Genomic DNA, 26047 nt, shown 5'->3' with positions numbered 1-26047 from the left:
TGAAAGGGCCCTTAGGCCTCATGCACACGACCGTTCTGTTTTTTGCAGTCTGCAAACCGTGGATCCGCAAAAAACGGATGCCGCCCTTGTGCCTTCCGCAATTTGCTGGACGGGCAGCCCATTGTAGAAATCCCTATTCTTGGCCGCAAAACGGACAAGAATAGGACATTTTTTTTGCGGGGCCACGGAATGGAGCAATGGATGCTGACAGCACACAGGAGTGTTTTCCGCATCTTTTGCGAACCCATTTAAGTTAACGCGTCCGCACCCGAGCTGAAAAATGTGAGGCTCGGATGCGGACCAAAACTACGGTTGTGCGCATGAGGCCTAAGGAGGGTGAGGAATAGCTATCGGCCACATGTTCATTCCAGCTATAGAAGTGCTCGGCCAGCTGGCCGCCATACTAGTCAATGTATGCTCCCCTATAACACTTACCTTTTCAGGGTCACGGTTCTCCCAAGTGGACATACTGGCTATATGTCCATCATGTATGGAGGTTCCCAGCAGGAACAAAAGCGGAAAGCCTCTAGAAAGAGCTGCAGGGTTTGCTATGGCCTTGTATGACATGGTCGCCAACTGACACTAATGGAAGCCATTATTATCCGCTGTGGATTAAACCAAATCTTCCACGGCTGGAACAGACTGATCACAGGGGGTTTCAGCACTTGCACCCGAACTTCTAAAAGGGATTGTGGGGGGTGGGGATTATTCATTTACGACAATCCCTTTAATTTTCATGGGTGGTTTAGGACCTGAAGACTGGGGTTCACTCCAGGACCATGGCTGCCCCCAGACCGCACATGACTTCCTAATAAAATATCATCATGGGACAGTATCTGGTAAATACCGGGCGCGGCCGTAGACTGGCAGACGTGTCGCTAATGATGGCACATAGATCCGGTTTTAGTGGCGCTTACCTCCTCCAATCTCATCTGCTCAATCAACTCCATGACGGCAATGAAATTCTGACAACGATGAGAGTGATCGACAGAGTCCGTGGGAAAAGGCCGATTCTGCCACAAGCTCCATTCGGACAGGGAGAGCGTCCGGACGTTTTCTGGGACGGGTTCCTAGAGCACACATGAGAGTACAGGACGGTTAATCCCCATGCTGGAGCCCATTATACATCCCCAGTGGTAGGACATGGGGAGGGTTGGGGGGTGGACAGGGACGGCTGGTAATTCACACCAACAGTAAAGTCCAGAAGGTGAATGTTGCTGCAGAAGCAGTGAAGACATCCTCTTGATTTTCACAAAACAGCCATAATTTACATCAGCAGAATCGACCCCATCAGGTAGTGTGGCTGATATTATCGGATTGATCCTGCTGGTGCGTGCTCTTTGAAGAGGACCTCTCCCCGCTCCTGATGCCTATTTTAATAGCTCCATGTATTCCCCATGTAATAACAATTCTGGAGCCTCTATTCTTATGGCTCTATGTTGTGCCGTTCCTTTATTATTCCTGCTAGAAGTTATGAATGAATGGCTAGCAGTCTGCAGTAAGGGTACAGAGGGGAGGTCACCAGTTGGGGGCGTGTCCCTGCACAGTCTGACTCTATCCAATCAGTGATGCCATTTTCAGTCTGTGCAGGAACACGCCCCCAACTGGTAACACCCCTCTGTACCCTTACTGCAGACTGCTAGCAATTCATTCATAGCTTCTAGCAGGAATAATAAAGGAACGGCACAACATACAGACATAAGAATAGAGGCTCCAGAATTGTTATTACATGGGGAATGCATGAAGCTATTAAACAGGCCTGTCAGGAGCGGGGAGAGGTCCTCTTTAGTTTCCCATTCCAGACCCTCATCTATTAGCCAGAACCAGATCGTCTCTGGAGGACCCGGCATGTCCTGTAGAAGGAGGACAGCGCATCCATTCCAATAATGACGGTGTAATGCTTTATTTCCCCTGAGGTGGCGCTGCAGAGGAACCAAACACATTCCTCTCCCACACATGACAACTGATTGCTGAGAGCCTGAGCGGGGCAGGGGGCGCTCTGTACATAAATGGCATCGGGGGATCCTTCTAATAGGAAGGGATTCAAAATCAGACAAGTCCAGAGATTCCCAATATACCGGGCAGAGGGCGCGCAGGACAGGCAGAGGGGGCGCGCAGGACGGGCAGAGGGGGCGCGCAGGACAAGCAGAGGGGGGCGCGCAGGACAGGCAGAGGGGGGCGCGCAGGACAGGCAGAGGGGGGGCGCGCAGGACAGGCAGAGGGGGGCGCGCAGGACAGGCAGAGGGGGGCGCGCAGGACAGGCAGAGGGGGGCGCGCAAGACAGGCAGAGGGGGGCGCGCAGGACAGGCAGAGGGGGGCGCGCAGGACAGGCAGAGGGGGGCGCGCAGGACAGGCAGAGGGGGGCGCGCAGGACAGGCAGAGGGGGCGCGCAGGACAGGCAGAGGGCGCGCAGGACGGGCAGAATCGGCTACTTACAATGATGGCATCAGAGTCCCTGAAAAGATCAAAGTGGGTCTTGGGTAAAATCACATCCGTCGTTCCATCCGATTCCTTTAGACGATACGCTCGGTCCCAGGTCTCGTACTCGGCATTAGTCAGCAGCCAGTCTTCTTTCATGGAGTCTGTGGAGAATATTCGCTTCTGAGTAACAAACACGACCCAAGAGGATTCTCATCTTTGTTCCATCCAAGCCCGGCTAGAATGCGGCCACTGGGGGCGCGATTTAGTGTAGCTTTGTCATTCTTAAAGGGGTTATCCAGGATTGGAAACACATGGCTCTTCCAGAATTAGCGCCACTCCTGCCTGTGGGTCATGTCTGGTATTGCAGCTCAGCTCTACTGAAGTGACTGGGGCTGAGGTGTAACACCGCGCACACCCTGTGGACACATGTGAAGCCATTTCTGGAAGAGTCCTGGACAACTCCTTTTAGGGCCCGTTCACACGCAGGATTTGATGCAGTTTCTGCCGTGGTTGTTCCCTTTCAATGCCACGGACCTACTCGCGGCTTAGATACACTGCGATCGGACCCCCGCTGCAGCTTCAAACAGACGGCCTCAAACTGCGACGCAGCCTACCACTGAAAAACATTGAAGACACAAGGCGGCCGGCACCCGATTATGGCCCAGTATCGGCAACAATGGCTCTTAATCCAGGCAGAACGGTTATTCCGGGTGCAGGGCCTGAGGAGACATTAGGAGCCACAACCAAGGGATCATAAATGGTTAAAAAATACTTGGCCCTGGTGTATAGAGAAGTACTTGTGTATCTGATGAGCCGAGCGCTGTGGACATGCATGCTCGGTCTGTCACCCTACAGCCAGGTCCCCGTACAATGACCCTCTGTAGGGTGGTCATTAGAGGTAGGTGCCCTTTCTATAGGCTGCTCTGCAGCCTTTTGCATCTGCTCCTCATCTCATTGTTTTGAGAAGCAAATTTCAGATGTGACCCCATTGGGATCCAGTGCAGGAATCCACCGCCATACCAGGGACATCATCTCTACCTGGGCTATGATTCACAAACCTTCTGCACCAAAGAATACGGACGATCTGCGGTGGGCCGCACTAGAACGCCTGTCTCTGGGGGCAGCTGCATCTCCGACGTCGTAGGCTGCTTGTGTGATGAACATCTTGTGCACCACTGGATGGATCCCATCAGGAACCATGCGCGGGCTCTGCTGGTGGAGGCGCAGATCCGTGTCAGTCCCCAGGATGGCTTTGTAGACGCTCCTCTTATTACACTGACTCTGGTTATAGGTCTGCAGGAATGAGACAGAAGTCAGTAGGGCGGCATAAAGCTAAACCACATTAACGTTCTGGTAACTAAATCTATCCGCTTTATTAACCATTGCAGCGCCGTCACAATGGCGGCAAAGCTTAGAATTCCTCCCACAACAATCTCAAGACATCGACCAGTAACCGGCCGCTCATCTACTGGTGTGGGCAGTGTACGTACAGCCCAGCGTGTGTCCGGGGACGGTCGGGTCCAGGGCAGCACATTACACTTGTGTGTCCTTTGTGAACACGTCTTTACATTATCGGCATCGTCCCACAAAACACAGATCAGTAACAGAGGATTTTAAGGAAAATAAATCCGGCGACTCACCCGCTCCTCTCGCCCTTTGCACAATATGACCGCTATACGTCCTTGGCGTTTCCTTCCGGTTCGACCCATTCTCTGGACCAGGCGGATAGGACTTTTCTGGGCATCGAAGCATACGATGAGATCCACCTCTCCGATGTCCAGGCCTTCTTCTCCTACACAGGTGGAGACCAGCGTATTATACCCACCCTCCCGGAAACGCTTCACTACCTGGGAAATGGGACAACTGGGTCACTACTGCACCCACGGACCAGTCAGACAAGATTCAGGATCCCACCATGTTGGGTGACTACAGCCAACCGCAATGGTGAGAGCGGCTCCGTGCCCACCTCAAGCTGCTCCTTCTGGGTGAAACCTTTAACTCCTTTGCTAGTGGATGAATGGCCCACGAAGGTCATGACCCGCACGACCGGATAATGCTGGTTGAGCATTTCCGCGATTTCTTGGACACTCTCCCGAAACGAAGAGAAGATCATGATCCGCGTGTTTTCCGAAGAACTGCTGGAGGAACCAGGACCTGCAATAGAGGAGAACAGGACAAGGACGTTACGCAACGGAGGAGACGTCCATCTAAGGAATTGATCTGTGCTGCTCCAGTACCAAGGGTCTACAAGACAGCGTCGTCATCACCTCCGGGGGCCACACGTTAGATGAATGTGACCTGCCGTCCTGTATCTCCCCCAACAGCAGATGTCAGGGGAAAGAAGGGTCGGGTAGTTCTCAAGGAAGAAAAGCCGCCAACATAATAATCTGCCGCCCCCCCCGATCCTCATTGTATGGAGGGGTCTGGAGGAACAGTATCCGGCCAACAGATATCTAAGGTGTAGAAGACTAAAACTAGGAGCAACGGGGGCGTTGCCGTTACACCTAGAAGCTCTCTCTCTCTCTCTGCACTTTCAGAAGTCAGAACCAGGTGTGATGACATTTACAAGTGCAGATGTAGAGAGAGCAGAGCCTCTAGGTGTAATGGTAACGCCCCCGTTGCTCCTAAAGGCTCATTTGCATATATTAAAACATTATATTTCTCAGCGATGCGCACACATATGAACATGGGACCAACACAGATGCCTCCAGCTGTCAATATGTAACAGGTCAGCCAGTGTCGTAGAGAGAAAACTGCTGACAGATGCCTTTTACTCCATCGCTGCTCAGATCCTCAGCTCTGGTCTAAGTTTGCGCGGCTGCAGAGGCGATGTAGACGCCATGTAACCGCTGCAGCCAATCGCCTGCCGTACACCACTGAGGCTTTAGAAGTGACGCGAGGTATGAGGCATGTCATCGCTGCAGGAAGGACTGGAGCGGCGGGTGCAGAAAACAGCAGCGGAGGGGAACGTAAGGATCTCCCTCTATTACATCTAATTTAAAGGGGAGATTCTTAAAGAAGTTGGACTACCCCTTTAAAGGGTCATGTTAACATGAAAATCTCTTAAATAAAAGGGCCCGGCTTCTGCAAAGGGGAAAGTAAAATGTAAAAAATAATAAGTCTCCAGTGTTGTGGGGGAGGGAGCGGTGAGTAGAGGTGTTTGTGTCTATAAGAAACCCAAGTGCAATGTGAACATGTGTCTATAGAAAAGCACGGCATCATGGACAGAACGCGGACGCAGTTCATTACAGATACGTTAGTTCCTTTGCGGAGTTTATCAAGCGCCTTCGCTGCCCACCACTAGGCCAATTACCCGCTCTGTAATTAGTGCCCCCCCAACCCGATCGATAGGAGCCCGGAGTGAACGCACCGTTTGTACAATTAACCGGATCATGACACAAAGAACAAATCACACACATTGATTTCCTTGAAATTAGCAGCTGTGCGGCGGCCTAGATAAAACCGCCACGTTCAATATCTCCCCTGAAAGCATCGCACACGCGGGGGTCGCTCCAGACTGGCCCCCCCCACTCTCTGAAGGACTTGGCGTCCGGCTGACCGAGGCAACCACGTTACTTTTCATTGGCCATTTCCCCAATTATCCATCCTGTATCCATAAGAAAAGAGAATGTTTCCATTACGTGACATCAAGCAGAGATCTTGAAAAAATAAAAACACTAATAATTAGCGCAAGAGAAAAAAGTGTTTTTATCGTTTTTAACTCCTAACCAGACAGCCGGACGGAATCGCTCACCTCCCCTTTAGGGCACATGCACACATTGAGGAGCTGCTGGTTTTTTGGTGCAGATTTGCTTGCGGATTTCCGTGGCTTCCTCGCCAACCTCCTGCGGTGACGTCTCGTCTCTCGTGATTGGCTGCAGCAGTCACATGGGATGAGACGCCGTTGCAGGAGGCCATGGATTCCTCTCCCTGTAGGAGGTCCCAATAGATCCAAATACTACACAAAGCATCGACTTTAAAGGGACTTGTGTAATCCTTTACTTCCCCTTCGGGGGCGCTGTAGAGATTCCCTTAGAGATGGATACCACACGGTTACCCTGTGACCAGCTCTGTGTCCACAGACCCCTCTAACCATAAATAACGACCCAGACCCTTACAAGGCAATTCGCTGTAATTAGTAAAGGAAAAGCATTTTGCGTATCAACCCTTAAAGGTACAGTGACGTGGCGTGGGTCACTTTAGACGGTGTGCTGTGGGAGCAAAGCCCATCAGAAAAAAATACATGTAAAAAATACAAAAACTGCAGCTGGAATCCGTGCAGGGCGCAGAGAGAAGAGGGGCTGGAGTCCTGCGGGGACACCACGTGCGTGCATCTGTCACTTGCATGCCCAATTATCCTCCTGCTCCCCTCCCCCGCTGCTGTGTACTTCACCCTCTCATCTAAGTGGATTACAAAACACGCAGGTCCTGCCCGTGTCAGCGGCACAAAATGCGCCCGCTCTTCATCAACCGCGGTCTTTGTCAGTGCCTCACAAAAGCTATGTGCGCACACTGAGCTCTGCTAGATAGCAGGGGGTATTTCGGGGAGGTTATTTCGTGCTGCGCTTTATTTTAAGGGGGCGGCTTCAAAAATAACTTCCAGATAATTATTATAAACCAGGAGGTTACACCCCGGGATGAGGGCATTTACTGGATGTGGGGTCTCCCACAGGATTCAGATCCAAAGGGGCCCCAAAAAGGAAGAAAAATCCCACAGAAAAAAAAAAAAAAAAAAAAACATGAAATGATCACGACATGCAGATTATAAAGCACCGGCGATAGATGTCAGGTCTGAACATGCACTGAGCCCCCGAGGAAAAACGTAGGAGCAGCGTCTATACTACCCGAGACATTACTGTTAATTTAAATGAGCAATGGCACCCCAAAAATTGAAATCCAAGGGTAAAGGCCTGCCCCCGCCATCCAGAGCTTGTGCCCTGCCAATGTATTCCCACAGACAGACTGTTAGAGACTGTTGGGAGCGGCATCGAACCGTCACAGGGCGAGGGCGAGGCTTCGGCTATCCATATATTCTAATTACAAGAGGGTCAGAAAACTATCGATCCAACCTACACTCATCAACAGGGCGAACATGAGGAGCAGGAGGCCACGTGGCCCCTACATCCAGGACGCACTTACCTTGTTTATTCCAATTTTTAAAGTGCTGGATCACAACTTCCTCCAACTTCTTCAGCTTTGGATGACTGTAGATAAAAGGTTTCTTCACATCAGATCCTAAAGAAGTAGAGGACGGTGTTACAGAGCGATTCTAGAGGATCTCCAGCAAAATAGTCCCACATAAGACCTGGGCGTCATGACGTCTGCCACCACTTATATCAGGGTGCACTGTATATAACTACATGTCATCAGTGAGTAAATTCTACCTTCTTCCAGCTTGCAACACACAGATATATACAGCCACCACTAGAGGGAGCTCAGGAGATTACTGCATACAGATATATACAGCCACCACTAGAGGGAGCTCAGGAGATTACTACATACAGATATATACAGCCACCACTAGAGGGAGCTCAGGAGATTACTACATACAGATATATACAGCCACCACTAGAGGGAGCTCAGGAGATTACTACATACAGATATATACAGCCACCACTAGAGGGAGCTCAGGAGATTACTACATACAGATATATACAGCCACCACTAGAGGGAGCTCAGGAGATTACTGCATACAGATATATACAGCCACCACTAGAGGGAGCTCAGGAGATTACTACATACAGATATATACAGCCACCACTAGAGGGAGCTCAGGAGATTACTGCATACAGATATATACAGCCACCACTAGAGGGAGCTCAGGAGATTACTACATACAGATATATACAGCCACCACTAGAGGGAGCTCAGGAGATTACTACATACAGATATATACAGCCACCACTAGAGGGAGCTCAGGAGATTACTACATACAGATATATACAGCCACCACTAGAGGGAGCTCAGGAGATTACTACATACAGATATATACAGCCACCACTAGAGGGAGCTCAGGAGATTACTGCATACAGATATATACAGCCACCACTAGAGGGAGCTCAGGAGACTACTACATACAGATATATACAGCCACCACTAGAGGGAGCTCAGGAGATTACTGCATACAGATATATACAGCCACCACTAGAGGGAGCTCAGGAGATTACTGCATACAGATATATACAGCCACCACCAGAGGGAGCTCAGGAGATTACTGCATACAGATATATACAGCCACCACTAGAGGGAGCTCAGGAGATTAGTGCATACAGATATATACAGCCACCACTAGAGGGAGCTCAGGAGATTACTACATACAGATATATACAGCCACCACTAGAGGGAGCTTAGGAGATTACTACATACAGATATATACAGTCACCACTAGAGGGAGCTCAGGGGATTACTACATACAGATATATACAGCCACCACTAGAGGGAGCTCAGGAGATTACTACATACAGATATATACAGCCACCACTAGAGGGAGCTCAGGAGATTACTACATACAGATATATACAGTCACCACTAGAGGGAGCTCAGGGGATTACTACATACAGATATATATAACACCACTAGAGGGAGCTCAGGAGATTACTATATACTGATATATACAGTCACCACTAGAGGGAGCTCAGGAGATTACTACATACAGATATATACAGCCACCACTAGAGGGAGCTCAGGAATTTACTGCATACAGATATATACAGCCACCACTAGAGGGAGCTCAGGAGATTACTACATACAGATATATACAGCCACCACTAGAGGGAGCTCAGGAATTTACTGCATACAGATATATACAGCCACCACTAGAGGGAGCTCAGGAGATTACTGCATACAGATATATACAGCCACCACTAGAGGGAGCTCAGGAGATTACTACATACAGATATATACAGCCACCACTAGAGGGAGCTCAGGAGATTACTACATACAGATATATACAGCCACCACTAGAGGGAGCTCAGTAATTTACTGCATACAGATATATATAGCTACCACTAGAGGGAGCTCAGGAGATTACTACATACAGATATATACAGCCACCACTAGAGGGAGCTCAGGAGATTACTGCATACAGATATATACAGCCACCACTAGAGGGAGCTCAGGAGATTACTACATACAGATATATACAGTCACCACTAGAGGGAGCTCAGGAGATTACTACATACAGATATATACAGCCACCACTAGAGGGAGCTCAGGAATTTACTGCATACAGATATATACAGCCACCACTAGAGGGAGCTCAGGAGATTACTGCATACAGATATATACAGCCACCACTAGAGGGAGCTCAGGAGATTACTACATACAGATATATACAGCCACCACTAGAGGGAGCTCAGGAGATTACTACATACAGATATATACAGCCACCACTAGAGGGAGCTTAGGAGATTACTACATACAGATATATACAGTCACCACTAGAGGGAGCTCAGGGGATTACTACATACAGATATATATAACACCACTAGAGGGAGCTCAGGAGATTACTATATACTGATATATACAGTCACCACTAGAGGGAGCTCAGGAGATTACTATATACTGATATATACAGTCACCACTAGAGGGAGCTCAGGAGATTACTACATACAGATATATACAGCCACCACTAGAGGGAGATCAGGAATTTACTGCATACAGATATATACAGCCACCACTAGAGGGAGCTCAGGAGATTACTGCATACAGATATATACAGCCACCACTAGAGGGAGCTCAGGAGATTACTACATACAGATATATACAGCCACCACTAGAGGGAACTCGGGAGATTACTATATACAGATATATACAGCTACCACTAGAGGGAGCTCAGGAGATTACTACATACAGATATATACAGCCACCACTAGAGGGAGCTCAGGAGATTACTGCACACAGATATATACAGCCACCACTAGAGGGAGCTCAGGAGATTACTACATACAGATATATACAGCCACCACTAGAGGAGCTCAGATTAGTGCATACAGATATATACAGCCACCACTAGAGGGAGCTCAGGAGATTACTACATAGAGATATATACAGCCACCACTAGAGGGAGCTCAGGAGATTACTACATACAGATATATACAGCCACCACTAGAGGGAGCTCAGGAGATCACTACATACAGATATATACAGCCACCACTAGAGGGAGCTCAGGAGATTACTGCATACAGATATATACAGCCACCACTAGAGGGAGCTCAGGAGATTACTACATACAGATATATACAGCCACCACTAGAGGAAGCTCAGGAGATTACTGCATACAGATATATACAGCCACCACTAGAGGGAGCTCAGGAGATTACTACATACAGATATATACAGCCACCACTAGAGGGAGCTCAGGAGATTACTACATACAGATATATACAGCCACCACTAGAGGGAGCTCAGGAGATTACTGCATACAGATATATACAGCCACCACTAGAGGGAGCTCAGGAGACTACTACATACAGATATATACAGCCACCACTAGAGGGAGCTCAGGAGATTACTTACATACAGATATATACAGCCACCACTAGAGGAGCTCAGATTAGTGCATACAGATATATACAGCCACCACTAGAGGGAGCTCAGGAGATTACTGTATACAGATATATACAGCCACCACTAGAGGGTGCTCAGGAGATCACTACATACAGATATATACAGCCACCACTAGAGGGAGCTCAGGAGATTACTACATACAGATATATACAGCCACCACTAGAGGGAGCTCAGGAGATTACTGCATACAGATATATACAGCCACCACTAGAGGGAGCTCAGAAGATTACTGCATACAGATATATACAGCCACCACTAGAGGGAGCTCAGGAGATTACTACATACAGATATATACAGCCACCACTAGAGGGAGCTCAGGAGATTACTACATACAGATATATACAGCCACCACTAGAGGGAGCTCAGGAGATTACTACATGCAGATATATACAGTCACCACTAGAGGGAGCTCAGGAGATTACTGCATACAGATATATACATCCTCCACTAGAGGGAGCTCAGAAGATTACTACATACAGATATATACAGCCACCACTAGAGGGAGCTCAGGAGATTACTACATGAAAATTGCTGAATTTAAGCTCAGAGTATGGCGGCACTTGTCCTTCATTGTCCAGTATCAGGGAGGACGGTCGCATGGAGGTACAAATCAGAGAATGGCGCGCTCCATCAGATGTGCACATACAGGTTTCATACCTACCACTGCCAGAAGAAAACATGGCCTCCAGACGCTGGTAAAGATCCATGAAGTTGGCGTTTCTGCCGAGCTCATTTCTTGCCCGATTCATACCTGAGACACAGAAGAAAAAGAATAAAGTGATCTCAGACACGAAGAAAGGCCAATGTCCGAGTGCACGGCCATCCACAGGCCAGCAAATAGGGGGCGCCACATGCTGGTCTCTGAACCTGTGTCATGCTCCGCCCCCTCCATCGTTACTGGCGGCCTCTACCTATTCTAACAATAATGAATAATTATAATAGAATTTGACACTTTCATGGCTCCTGACCGTCTCCTCATCCAGGTTTTCGATTGACCTGAACGGCCACATTTTTATCATGTTTTTAGATCAACTACTTTTTGCTAATTAATTCTGTGGTGGATCTTTAAAGGGGGGGAGATGTCCTCAGAAAACGACCTATTGTCTAAATCAAGCTTTTTATAGCAAATATATTTTATAAGAATATTTGGTGATCTTTTCCTTGTCAGTATCTACATATATGTAAAAAAATAAATAAATAAAATCTCAAAATCCTGCAGTTTTCACCCTGTCGACTAAGCCTCACAATAGTCTGACACTTCCCGTTCTGTAGAGATCACTTTTCAGCAGTCATCTCATTATCACAGGAGGGATTACAATATCAATTAATGCAGGATCCACCTTTTACTATAGGCGATGGTCACAGCTCGCCTCCTCCCCCTCCCTGCATAATGACTGCGATACAAGTAAAAGAGCAAGCTCACAACACCTCCCATAGAAGTTAATGACGGTGATTTATTAAAGGTGCACAAAATAATTGGGATTTTTTTTGCTTTTTGCTGCTACTCTGAAATGATGGAACAATGGGTGGTGTTTAGCTGAGGGGAGAAGCCCATTGCAGCCCACTGGATTTACTATAACGGATGCCAGAGACTGGTATCAGTAACGTAGATCAGGTCTACGCCGGCCCCTGACTGGTGTAGATTTGAGTTTTTGGCGCACGGAGGGCCAGAGATGTGTCTAATTTATTATAATGCATCTGCCTCTTAATAAATTAGGCGCGCCTTATTCGGACGCACGGGGATCTAGACTGGCGTATAGGAGCACCACTCTTCATTAATGTCCCGTGTGTCATCTCCAGTCTATAGGTTTCAGCAGCTCAGACAAAATGGCCGCCCCCATAATCACATACAGGAAATGGAATTTATAAAAGTCTACAATCAGAAAATAAAACACAGATTAGACCGAGAGAATTTGTTTCACATTCTGGTTATAATTTGTAAAAACCATAGCGGACAAATCTCCAAATCGGTCGTCATAAACACAATTCTCAGGGCCACCACTAGGGGGAGCCTGCTGTAACAGAACACATCCGCTCACCTTTAGAGCCATCCATGATGGAGCGCAGGTAGAAGAAGAGAGAACGGGTTCCCATCTGTAGCAGCAGCTCATAGCCGTGATACAGGCTGATACAAAGAGCGAAGTCTCCCTCCACCGCTCCTATCTGAGCCCCCTGCACATGAGAATGAAGAAGAAGATCATACATGGAGACCCCCGCCAACACCAAAAAGGCAATCCCATATGCCCAGTGCATGACCTGCAGGGGTGGAGCATGACACAGGGCCCCTATCGTGAATCTTGGTCATGCCCCGCCCCCTAAGAGCCACAAAACACAGTCTTCACTGTAGGAGATGAACACTGGACCCCAAAAATGTGAATGAGCCTCAGTAAGAAACCTCCAGCAAGACAAGACTCTTCTTCCCTAAAAAGAGTCAAGAGGCCCTGTGGTCGTGAAACATCAGCATGTTAGGTGTCAGAATGGGGACCCGGCGGGTGCTGCACATCACACGGGGGGCACCGCGGATCCCCCTCCCTCTCTGGTGCTCACCATTATATTGGACGGCGGGTTCTTTCTGAACTGGTCTCGAGACAGGATGATCTGATATTTCGTTAGGTTGGGGATCTCCCTCCGGGACAACACGTTGCTCTGTATCAGACGCCCGGCGAATGTCTCCAGGACCTGGAGTAAAAGACAGCGGCGTGACCATTAATCACAAAACACAGGGAAAAAAACACGTGTCCAGATATAACGCAGCCCTACATGTGTGCCCAGCAGAGAGCGACCACAAAGAGCTGGAGGACTCGGCACGTCAGCCACCTGTGCAATGCTTCACCTCCCCTGTGGGGGAGCTGCAGGAATCACGGACACTTGCTGCCACGTTGCTACAGAGATCCCAGCTGATCGCTTAAGGGTTAATTGACCAGTAATTGTGTAGTTGTGAATTGGGTTGAAACGAATACTCTATTGAATCGAGTAATTAGACACCCAAAAAATCATTGATGCAAATTTTTGGCATCAAGGATTAGTTTGTGTCATGTGACCACAGAGCGGGAGTGAAGCGCTTGCTATTACTTACCGCTCCGTGGTCACCCGCCGGCCAGTACCGCGCTGCACTGGATCCTGACACATCACCAGGTCATAGCGCACGCCAGGATCCAGTGCAGCGCGCGGAGGAGAGGAAGGAGCTGTGGAGCGGCGCCCCTACAGCAAAGGTAAGTATTTCACTGGCGCTGGGGACATGGCACTGAAAGGGGACAGCCGGCTATGGATGACATGGAGGGGCTGATCTGATGGCACTGGGGGACATGGAGGGGCTGATCTGATGGCACTGGGGGACATGGAGGGGCTGATCTGATGGCACTGGGGGACATGGAGGGGCCGATCTGATGGCACTGGGGGACATGGCGGGGCCGATCTGATGGCACTGGGGGGACATGGCGGGGCTGATCTGATGGCACTGGGGGGACATTGAGGGGCTGATCTGATGGCACTGGGGAGACATTGAGGGGCTGATCTGATGGCACTGGGGAGACATTGAGGGGCTGATCTGATGGCACTGGGGGGACATTGAGGGGCTGATCTGACGGCACTGGGGGGACATTGAGGGGCTGATCTGATGGCACTGGGGGGACATTGAGGGGCTGATCTGATGGCACTGGGGGACATGGAGGGGCTGATCTGACGGCACTAGGGGAGTGAGGGACATGACAATGGATGGCATGGAGGGGCTGATGGCACTGGGGCAGTGCAGCTGATGGCACTGGGGGAACGAAGCTGATGGCACTGGGGGAACTGATGCACTTGGGCTGATCGCACAGGGGGGAACGAAGGGTGTTGGGGACTTTTGGCATTGGGTCTGATGAGTTTTTATAAAGGAAAACTGTTTATTAATTTATTTTTTCTTATTAGATTACTTGATTAATCGTAAAAAAAGAAAATCAATAGAATACTCGATTACTGAAATAATCGTTTACTGCAGCCCTAGTTGGGAATATAGCTATAACAGCAGGGTGGCTCAGTGGTTAGCACCACCACGTGCCGGGTTTTGTGTTCTCCTCGGGTCTCCTTCAGGTTCTCGGATGTTCTCCCACACATACAGTGTAATCTGGATTTTAAAGAAATAAATAAATACAAACAAAAAACACACAACCAAATAATAATATTGAGTGGACCAAAAAAAAACACAGTTAGAGTTACCGGTAATACCGTTTCCTTGAATCCACCATGACGGCTACGTATGAGATTGACCCCTTGACCTCTGTAGGGGCAGGAATACACAGAGATAGAGTATAAAAGCCCCCAGCCACTCGCACCCTTCAGTGTTTATCAAGTATACTTAAAGGGAACCTGTCACCAGAATTAACCCTATTAAGCTAGCTGACATTATTGATGTGCTAAACCTAACCAGCCGACTCCTACTTGTATCTGTGCCCCCGTTACTGCAGAAATCTAACTTGTATAATATGCTAATTAGCCACTAGGTGCAGGGGGGGCGTTGTTCCTGCTCCTGGAGGCTCCGTTCTCCCACCTTTGTCTCCTCCCTCCACGTCCTGATTGACAGGGCCGGGCAGCGCTCACCTCTGTCTGCCAGCCCTGTGCTCTGGTGAAATCTCCCGCCGTTCAGCAATCGGCGCGGTGAGGGAAAGACGCTGAAAGGCTGCCAGCTTCCTCACCGCGCGGCGGGAGATTTCACCAGAGCACAGGGCTGGCAGACAGATGCGAGCGCTGCCTGGGCCTGTCAATCAGGACGTGGAGGGAGGAGACAAAGGTGGGAGAACGGAGCCTCTAGGAGCAGGAACAACGCCCCCCCTGCACCTGGCGGCTAATTAGCATATTATACAAGTTAGATTTCTGGCGTAACGGGGGCACAGATACAAGTAGGAGTCGGCTGGTTAGGTTTAGCTGACATTAGCACATCGCTCATGTCAGCTAGCTTAATAGGGTTAAATCTGGTGACAGAAACCCTTTGATATATATATATTTTTAATAGTATTAAATTCATACTATTAATTGTACTTGTTTGGGAGGGAATACATGAGCAGTCATGGTGGATTCAAGGAAACAGAATTACAGGTAAGTCCAATTACGGTTTTCCATTTTATCCACCATGACGGCTACGGATGAGGTTACGAACAGATTACGTTGTAAGGGGGGGGGGGGGGGTTACTGCTTGCATCACTTTGTGGCCAAAGGCCAAATCCGTAGAAGCAGAAATATTTAGACGATAGTGCTTTATGAAAGTATTGATACTAGACCAAGTAGCGGCCTTGCATATCTGATCAAGAGACGCCCCAGCTTTCTCTGCCCAAGAAGAGGCCATAGCTCTAATGGAATGGGCCTTTATTCCGGTAGGACAAGTTTGACCCATTAGGGAGTAGCAGCACTATGGATGCTTTGGAGAGTTTCTTCCCTTTACCATTACCCATAAACTGGATTAAAAGATTATAGTCTTTAATGAAAACTTCGGTGGCCCTCAGGTACTGGATAATAGTTTCCCTGACGTCTAGGAGATGAAATTTTTCCTCTGTGTAATCTTTCGGGTCACTACAGAAGGATGGGTAAATAAGTTCCTGGTCTCTATGGAAGTTTGAAACTACCTTAGGAAGGAAGCCCGGATTTAATTTTAAAACAATCCTGTCAGAGAAGATGGAAAGATAAGGTTCTCTACAAATAAGTTATGGCTATTAAGAAGTTAGTCTTCAAAGAAAGGTGCTTTATAGAAATATCGGCCATTGGAGCAAATGGTGATTTTAGTAACCCATTAGGACTAAGTTTAGGTCCCATTGAGGAACCTGTTTTGATGACCGTGTAACCTTCTTTCTGCCGGCTTTTAAGGTACAGTGAGGAACAGAAGTATTGGAACAACCTTCGATTTTCCAAGTTCTCCGACTTAGAAATCATGGAGGGGTCTGACATTCACATTGCAGGTGCATTCCCATTCAGACAGAATAAAAAAATAAAAAAAATTCAGGAAATCACATTGTATGATTTTTAAAGAATTTGTTTTGCACGGCTGAAAATAAGTATCTCAACACCTGAGAAACAACAAGAATTCGGGCTCTCAAAGACCTGTTACTGCGCCTTTATAAAGCCCACCTCTACTCCACCTGTCTGAGCTCTGTAAAGACCCCTGTCCTCCCCACAGTCAGTCAGACGCCAACTACTACCATTGGCAAGACCAAAGAGCTGTCAAAAGACACCAGAGACATAATTGTGGCCCTCCACAAGGCTGGAAAGGGCTACGGGGCAATTGCCAAGCAGCCTGGTGAAAATAGATCAACTGTTTGAGCAATTGTTAGAAAATGGAAGAGGCTAAAGACGACTGTCAGTCTCCCTCGGACTGGGGCTCCATGCAAGATCTCACCTCGTGGGGTATCACTGATGATAAGAAAGGTGAGGAATCAGCCCAGAACTACAAGGGAGCAGCTGGTCAATGACATGAAGAGAGCTGGGACCACAGGCCAGAGGTCACTGTTGGTAGAACACTACGCCATCATGGTTTCAGATCATGCATTGCATGGAAGGTTCCCCTGCTCAAGTCATCACATGTCCAGGCCAGTCTGAAGTTTGCCAATGACCATCTGGATGATCCAGAGGAGGCATGGGAGGAAAAACATGTGGTCAGATGAGACCAAAGAAGAACTTTTTGGTCTAAACTTCACTCGTCGTGTTTGGAGGAAAAAAAAGGATGAGTTGCATCCCAAGAACACCATCCCTACTGTGAAGCATGGGGGGGGGGGTAACATCATGCTTTGGGGGTGCTTTTCTGCGAAGGGGACAGGACGACTGCACTGTATTAAGAAGAGGATGAATGGGGACATTTATTGTGAGATTTTGACTTGAGCAACAACCTCCTTCCCTCAGTCAGAGCATTAAAGATGGGTCGTGGCTGGGTCTTCCAACATGACAACGACCCGAAGCACACAGCCAGGATAGCCAAGGAGCGGCTCCGTAAGAAGCATATCAAGGTTCTGGAGTGGCCTAGCCAGTCTCCAGACCTAAATCCAATAGAACATCTTTGGAGGGAGCTGAAACTCCGTGTTGCTCAGTGACAGCCCTGAAACCAGACAGATCTAGAGGAGATCTGTGTGGAGGAGCGGGCCGAAACCCCTGCTGCCGTGTGTGCAAACCTGGTCAAGAACTACAGGAGACGTCTGACCAAAGGCTTCTGGACCAAATATTAACACTGATTTTCTCAGGTGTTCAAATACTTCTGTTCAGCCGTGCAAGACAAATACATTCTTTAAAAATCATATAATGTGATTTCCTGATTTATTTTTTTATTCTGTCTCTCAGAGTGGGAATGCCCCTACAATGAGAATGTCAGACCCTCCATGATTTCTAAGTGGGAGAACTTGCAAAATCACAGGGTGTTCAAATACTTCTGTTCCTCACTGTATGGATAACTTTATCCAAGAGGTGTTTGTTTTAAAATCCGATTTTGGGTTAGGGGAGGTGACAGAATCCCTTTAAGAAGCAGTCATGCAGCACAGCTTACCTTGAATCGGCTGTGCTCTTCTATCTTGTAATCCGTCCAGTAGTTTAGGAGAAAACTACTTTTATGGTTATGCAAATTAGCCCTGAAGGTGCCCAGAGGGGTGTTTTGTTCCCCTTAGTGTGCCCAGTAACGCCCCTCTTACAGTGCCCAAAACGCCTTCCTTCAGAATGCCTCACTGCCCACAGCCTCTCATCCCTCTCCTCCCCCTCCCTCACGGCCGAACGAACTCTCGCACAGGCGCAGTACCCACTGAGGGCTGTGCCAGTGCGATCTGCAGGAGACTGAGGGCAGGAGCTTCATCGGCGTCACTGGGCTCGGCGGTGAGGCATTGTGAAGGAAGGCGTTTTGGGCACTGTAAGAGGGGCGTTACTGGGCACACTAAGGGGAACAAAACGCCCCTCTGGGCACCTTCAGGGCTAATTTGCATAACCATAAAAGTCGTTTTCTCCTAAACTACTGGACGGATTACAAGATAGAAGATCACAGCCGATTCAAGGTAAGCTGTGCTGCATGACTGCTTTAAAATCTGATTTTGGGTTAGGGGAGGTGACAGAATCCCTTTAAGATCTCGCTTTCAGGATCCAGGCTGATAGTTTGAAGAGGCCTGGGATTTGATGTAGAATTGGCCCCTGTGAAAGAATGTCCTCCTGAAAAGGGTATCAGCCAGGGATCTTCCAATGCTAACTTCTTTAGGACGGAGAACCAGCTTCTCTTGGGCCAATAGGGGGTTATTAATATTACTGTTACCGGGTCTGTTATAATCTTCTGCAGAACACGGGGAATTAACGCCCAAGGATGGAACACATATGCTAGATTCCATGACCATTTTATTGAGAAGGCGTCTACCGCCCATGGCTTTTCCCTGGGATTAAGGGAACAAAAGCGCTTGACCTTTGCATTTCTTTTTGAGGCCAATATGTCTATTTGCGGTTGGCCCCATCTGGTTGATAACCTTTGAAATATCCCTGGATTCAAGGACCATTCTCCTGGGTCCAGAGTCTTTCTGCTCAGAAAATCTGCTTCTGAATTTTCTGATCCTTTCAGATGAACAGCTGTAATAGATAGGACATTTTCTTCTGCCCAGGAAAATATTTCTCTTGCTAGGAATTTCAAATTTTGGGACCTTGTACCTCTTTGATGTTTTAGTTTTAGAGTTTCCCAGACCGCTCTTGGCTCTCTGTAGTTTGATGATTTGTTCCTCATTTCTTCTGGCCACTTTCCTTGCCAGTTTGAGGAGGCTACTTTTGCTCACCAACCTACAGCGCTTGCGTCCGTTACGATTAGTATTTCTGGTTCTTTCAGCCAGATGACCCCCCTGGATAGATTTGTTTCTTTCTTCCACCAATTTAAAAATCTGATTTTACCAGGTGTAGAATTCTTATTTCCTTGTCTAAGTACGACTGTTCTTTGTTCCAACTGTCCAATATCCAGGTTTGCCTAGCTCTGGTGTGAGCCTGGCACCATGCTACTGCTGTTATGCAGGAGGTCATAAGGCCTAGAATGCTCATGGCGTTCCTGATCGAGAACCGGTCTAGAGATTGGAATTTCTCAATTTTTTCTCGGATGTCTCTTATTTTCTCTTGTGGGAGAGATGAGGTTTGTGACCGAGTCTAACATTACCCCTAGAAATCTCCTGTTGAGGGACGGGATTAGTTTTTTTTCGTATTTATCAGCCAACCCCAATACGAAATTCTTCGCAGAAAATGGTCTGTGCAACTGCTTCTGCCTCAGAGTTTCCTACTAGGAGAAAGTCGTCTAAGTATAGGAAGACTAGGAGACCTTCTTGTCTGAGGGCAGGTAACATTTCCACCACTAATTTCGTGAAGACCCTTGGTGCTGAGGAAATCCCAAATGGAAGGGCGCAGAATTGAAAGTGATGCAATACGTGCCCCGGGCCTTCTAGTGCAAATCGAAGATACTTTTGTGAGTCTTGGTGGATGGGTATATGGTAGTAGGCGTCTTTGAGATCGACAGATGTCATGTAGGCCTGTTTTTTTATTAGAGGAACAATGGATGAAATTGATTCCATCTTGAACCTTTCTGTATGTTATTGACTTGTTTAGATCTCAAGTTTATGATGAACCATCTGGTTTTTGGACAAGGAAAAGTCTCGAGTAAAAGCCTTGTCTTCTTTCTGACTCGGAAACCTCTCTTACTACACCCAATTTTTTAAATCCTGGATTCCCTGCCATATCTTTGACAGAGTGGTGGGACTGTGAGAAGTTATTTGAAATAGGCAAACACTATTTTGTATCCCTTTACAATATCTATTGCCCCCCCCCCCCCCCCCCCCCCCCCGAGCTAGGAAGCGTCTACCAGGAACGCCGTGGCAGATATCAGAAGGGGAATAGAATGCAGGATTTCTTTCTTAGGGGTTTTATTCCTTACGTGGTTTTCTAGCTCATTAAGCCAGAAGTACATGGCCCTAGCAACAGACGTTGCCGCTATATTTGTTTTCACCCCGAACATGGACGCTTCCCAACATTTTCTTAGAAGGACATCAGCTGTTCGTTCCATTGGGTCACGTAATTGTGATATGTCTTGAAATGGCAGGGACGTTTTCTTCACAACTTTTGCCACTTGTATGTCTATTTTGGGGGTTTCATTAAAAACATTAGCTTCTGTTAAATCAAAAAGAAGCCTCTTCCTAAATTCCCTATAGATCCCCAACCTCCTTTCTGGATCCGCCCATTCGTCAAGGACCACTTCCTTGAATATTTTTGTTGATGGGGAAATCCTTGGATCTTTTTGGACAATCCCCTAAACATTTCATGCTGTACCGATCTCAGTTTTTGGATGTCTTCAATCCCCATGGTCTCCCTCACTGCTTTCAGTAGTTCCTTCATCTCCTCTGATGAAAAAAAAAATATTTATAGTCTTCCACTACCTCTTCTTCTGACAATTGATCCTTCTCAAAATCCGGTCTAGAAACAGACGCCACTTCGTCCATGTCCTCAGCATCAGAGGAGGATGGAACGGATAACCTTGGTTGTTTAGCTGGGGGTGTGGGGTGTAGGGGAGGCCAGTGAGGATTGAATTTCATCCTGAATCATGGATTTTACTTCCATCAGGACAGACTGTTGCTCTTCTTTCAGAAGGTCACTAATTCAAGACTTGCATAGTTTCTTTTTGTATTCCTCAGGAAGTTTTTTTGAACAAGTGGCACATATTTGGGTTTAATTTTTGTTTCTTTAACTCCCTGATAAAAGAAGAGCAACCAAGAATCAGCGCAATATAGACAATCAAACACAAGGAGACAAATGCAGATTCCCCGCAGGAGATGGGTCTGCGCAGTCCATGCGGGTCCCGGGAGCATCCAGAGCCGATATGCTTGCTGGAGTCAGGGGAGACACTAATTAGAAATCGCCATGCAATTTTCAAGTGGTGCTCTGTCTATGTCCAGGCCCCTCTGCCACTCTTCTAGACACCTCCATCGCTGCCCAGGCCCCTCTGTGACCCCTCCAGTCCCCTGTGCCACCCCACCAGACACTTCCGTTCCCATCCAGGCTCCCTCCAAACACTCCCTCCCGCCCCCACCCCCTTCTCGCCTCTATTAACCCAGAATGGGGTTTGTAAATTAGACAGCAACTTCAGCAGTGAAATGATTATTCAGTTCCCGATGAGCTCCTGACAACCATCCCTGATGAGCTCCTGACAACTGTCCCACACCCCCGATCACCAGGGGTTCTGGGACCCAAAGGTGTAGTCAAAGCCAGACATCCCCTGTGAGCAGGTCATCAGCTTTTCACAATCTGCCGGGTCCTATGAAGACGACACCTTTAGAAACCATTCAGTTTTAGAAGATTTAACACAAAGACGGGTGAGCAAGATTGCGAGGATTAGTCGGGGCGAGCACCGTGCGCATCCACATTACATCCGGAGATGAGGAGCCGTGGCCCTGAGATGAGATTGCCTCTTCCATGGATGCCCTGACATTATTACTGCCTAACACTTTGTGGTAATTAATTTACAGTAATTGCTTAAATGGGCCCTTGAATCCACATCTCGGTCGCTGCAGAAGCCGACGCTACAGATGGATGCAAGAGGGATTCATTTTATTATGTGAGATTAGACATCCGCCCGCTACACCGACGGGTAACACAATCTACGTGAGCCACTAAACATGACCTACTTCTTACCAGGGTACACCTGCCAGCCGGGGACAGGGCGACATTCACAAACCGGTACAAATGGGTCGCCCTGGTTTCCAAATAGGCAGAATCACACATCCCATAAAGCTCCACTGGATCTTGGTGGAACTGGACAGACGTCTAATATGTATGGGGATGTGCCGACTTCCCCAATGGAAGATGCTGGTAGAAAGAAGAACGAGGCAGTTGGATTTCAACATGTCTGATGTTTCTATGAGGGAAAAGAAGCCATCAAAAGGACCCTGCAAAAGGGACAAGGAGAGGTGCTGGGGTCTGCAATGGGGGAAGGAGGAGAGGTGCTGGGGTCTGGAATGGGGGAAGGAGAGGTGCTGGGGTCTGGAATGGGGGAAGAAGGAGAAGTGCTGGGGTGTGGAATGGGGGAGGAGGAGAGGTGCTGGGGTGTGGAATGGGGGTGGAGGAGAGATGCTGGGGTGTGGAATGGGGAGAAGGAGAGATGCTGGGGTCTGGAATGGGGGAGAAGGAGAGATGCTGGGGTCTGGAATGGGGGGAGAAGGAGAGGTGCTGGGGTCTGGAATGGGGGGAGAAGGAGAGGTGCTGGGGTCTGGAATGGGGGAGAAGGAGAGGTGCTGGGGTCTGGAATGGGGGGAGAAGGAGAGGTGCTGGGGTCTGGAATGGGGGGAGAAGGAGAGGTGCTGGGGTCTGGAATGGGGGAGAAGGAGAGGTGCTGGGGTCTGGAATGGGGGAAGAAGGAGAGGTGCTGGGGTCTGGAATGGGGGGAGAAGGAGAGGTGCTGGGGTCTGGAATGGGGGAAAAAGGAGAGGTGCTGGGGTCTGGAATGGGGGGAGAAGGAGAGGTGCTGGGGTCTGGAATGGGGGGAGAAGGAGAGGTGCTGGGGTCTGGAATGGGGGGAGAAGGAGAGGTGCTGGGGTCTGGAATGGGGGAAAAGGAGAGGTGCTGGGGTCTGGAATGGGGGAAAAAGGAGAGGTGCTGGGGTCTGGAATAGGGGGGAGAAGGAGAGGTGCTGGGGTGTGGAATGGAAGAGATGCAGGTCTGGGGGGGGGGGGGGGGAGACACAGGGGCCTGGAGGGGGAAAAGGACAGATGCAGGGGACTGGAAAGGGAGGGGATAGACGTAGGGGCCTGGATTTATCGACCGACGCAGGGGCCTGGATTTATCGACAGAGACACAGGGACCTGGGTGGGGGGGGGGCAGGCAGAGAGACGAGGGGGTCTACAAGGGAGAGACACGGGGGGGGGTGCAGAATGGTAGAACGTAGGGGCCTCAAACAGGGGGTTAGACACAAGGGCCTGGATGGGGGACACCTACTTGCTAATATACTATGTTCAAAAACCATCCCCATTTTAAGATCTATGCTTGTTGTCATTGAATAGAAACCTATTGGCTTCTTTATGTCGACCTCATGTAGGTACAATCTCTGCTGCATTTTGAAGACCTAGTTGGTCAGCACCGGATATCATCAGAACGTTGCCATTCAATGACTGCAAGCAGAGGCTGTTTGGTAACTGAGGCAGACTCTACGGTCGAGCGCTGGGTAGCATTTCATTACATAACTTTACACATGACACGATTAGCGTGGACACATCCTGAAGTGAGAGCATGTGACGGGAGGAGGGGGCGACTGCCGATATCAGGGAGGCACAACAAATTTGGACGGAGATAAAAGAACCCGCATCAGAGACGCAGGACCGGGGACGCGAGAGCGCAGCTTTGAGGAGTTTGGATGGAGTGGCGGTCGAGCATCCATCCTGCCACTCCATTCAAGGCAGCCGGACCCCGAGTCCGAGGCAAGGGCTGGGCAGACACTACTCAGGGGGCCCCATTCCGAGACAAGGGCTGGGCAGCAGGCTTCCTCTTAAAGGGGTCCTCTCACTTCAGCAAATGACATTCATCATGTAGAGAACGTTAATACAAGACACTTACTAATGTATTGTTATTACCCATATTGCTTCCTTTGTTAGCTGGATTCATTTTCCCATCAAATTATAGACTGCTTGTTTCCATGGTATCGACCACCCTGCAATCCATCAGTGGTGGTCGTGCTTGCACACTATAAGAAAAAGGGCTGGCGTCTCTGGTGGGAGTTTCCTATAATGTGCAAGCATGACCACCACTGATGGATTGGAGGGTGGTCATAACCATGGAAACGAGCAGTGTATAATGTGATGGGAAAAGGAAGCAATATGGGTAATAACAATACATTAGTAAGTGTCTTGTATTAACGTTCTCTACATGATAAATGCTATTTGCTAAAATAAGACATCCCCTTTAAAGGGAACTTGTCACAGGGATTTTGTGTATAGAGCTGAGGCCATGGGTTGCTAGATGGCCGCTAGCACATCCGCAATACCCAGTCCCCATAGCTCTGTGTGCTTTTATTGTGTAAAAAAAACGATTTGATACATATGCAAATTAACCTGAGATGAGTCCTGTGTGTGAGATGAGTCAAAGACAGGACTCCTCTCAGGTTCATTTGCATATCTATCAAATCGGTTTTTATACACAATAAAAGCACACAGAGCTATGGGGACTGGGTATTGCAGATGTGCTAGGGCCATCTAGCAACCCATGTCCTCAGCTCTATACACAAAATCTCGGTGACAGGTTCCCTTTAAGGATGAGGCCTCACCACAAACTGATTGTTAACAACCACGTATCTACCTGCACAGTCATTAGCAATCAATTTGAAGACTGCGCTGTTTTGCGGTAAGCTGCATGTCGGCGCGGTTTTATGGTTGCTGCATGTGATCCCACCCTTTACCGGAGATGCCTCCTCTGGATCCGCACCTATCGGGCAAGTCTGCTAATGGCCGCCGGCCGCATTCTCCATGAACTTTCTCCCCTTTCCACTGAAGTCTATGGAGAATGCTGCAGCCATCGATCTTGTGATCGGGGGTCCCAGGATGGAGTTTACTGGTGGACCCTCAGCACCCCCGCCTGACACCACTCATAACGTCCTCTGTGACCCCGTCACACCCATGCAGCAGTGAGCCGTGGGCGTTACGTTACACATTGGCACAGAAATCTGCTGTGAGGGTACTGCGGTCACCTGGACAATTATCTGGGCCTGGTATGAGTATCTTCTAATAAATGCCTTCTAGTCACCGCGTCCGCGATAACGAGGCGTTTATGTGGGTCAGATAAGGCGCGGGTCCGTTTACATGGAGTGTGAGGTCATGTGCATGTGTCCTGGCCAGGGGGCTGAGATAAGCAGACGGCGGACACTTCTGGCGGCCGTTTATCACCCATGAGAACAAAGCATGAAACCCAACGTGGCCGACCCTTCCATACACATGAGATGGTAGACCGATCCAGCTGAAAGCGGAAGGTCTGGCGGGTGCACCTCAGGCCTCTTACACAATGACGGTTCTGCTCACGGACCCATGATGAGTATGCACTGGTTTACGACCGAGCTCTCCAGCTGTTGCTC

General features: G+C 48.6%; 1 protein-coding gene across 3 annotated transcripts in view; it reads right to left on the bottom strand.

Annotated features, from left to right (window-relative positions):
* Positions 1-26047, bottom strand: part of FANCM (FA complementation group M) — a 92488-nt gene that overhangs the window by 23191 nt on the left and 43250 nt on the right. For all 3 annotated transcript variants that reach the window (XM_044271640.1, XM_044271639.1, XM_044271641.1), the window contains exons 5-13: positions 13537-13668; positions 13029-13161; positions 11651-11740; positions 7561-7656; positions 4388-4575; positions 4062-4268; positions 3480-3714; positions 2437-2582; positions 918-1070 (exon numbers count right to left, since the gene is read on the bottom strand). In XM_044271640.1, coding sequence (XP_044127575.1) covers positions 918-1070; positions 2437-2582; positions 3480-3714; positions 4062-4268; positions 4388-4575; positions 7561-7656; positions 11651-11740; positions 13029-13161; positions 13537-13668 — 1380 coding nt within the window. The remainder of the gene's footprint in view (positions 1-917; positions 1071-2436; positions 2583-3479; positions 3715-4061; positions 4269-4387; positions 4576-7560; positions 7657-11650; positions 11741-13028; positions 13162-13536; positions 13669-26047) is intronic.

The sequence above is a fragment of the Bufo gargarizans genome, chromosome 11 (assembly GCF_014858855.1).
Source record: "Bufo gargarizans isolate SCDJY-AF-19 chromosome 11, ASM1485885v1, whole genome shotgun sequence".
In the NCBI taxonomy this organism is placed as follows: Eukaryota; Metazoa; Chordata; class Amphibia; order Anura; family Bufonidae; genus Bufo; species Bufo gargarizans.
This window is presented reverse-complemented; position numbering and strand designations above follow the sequence as displayed.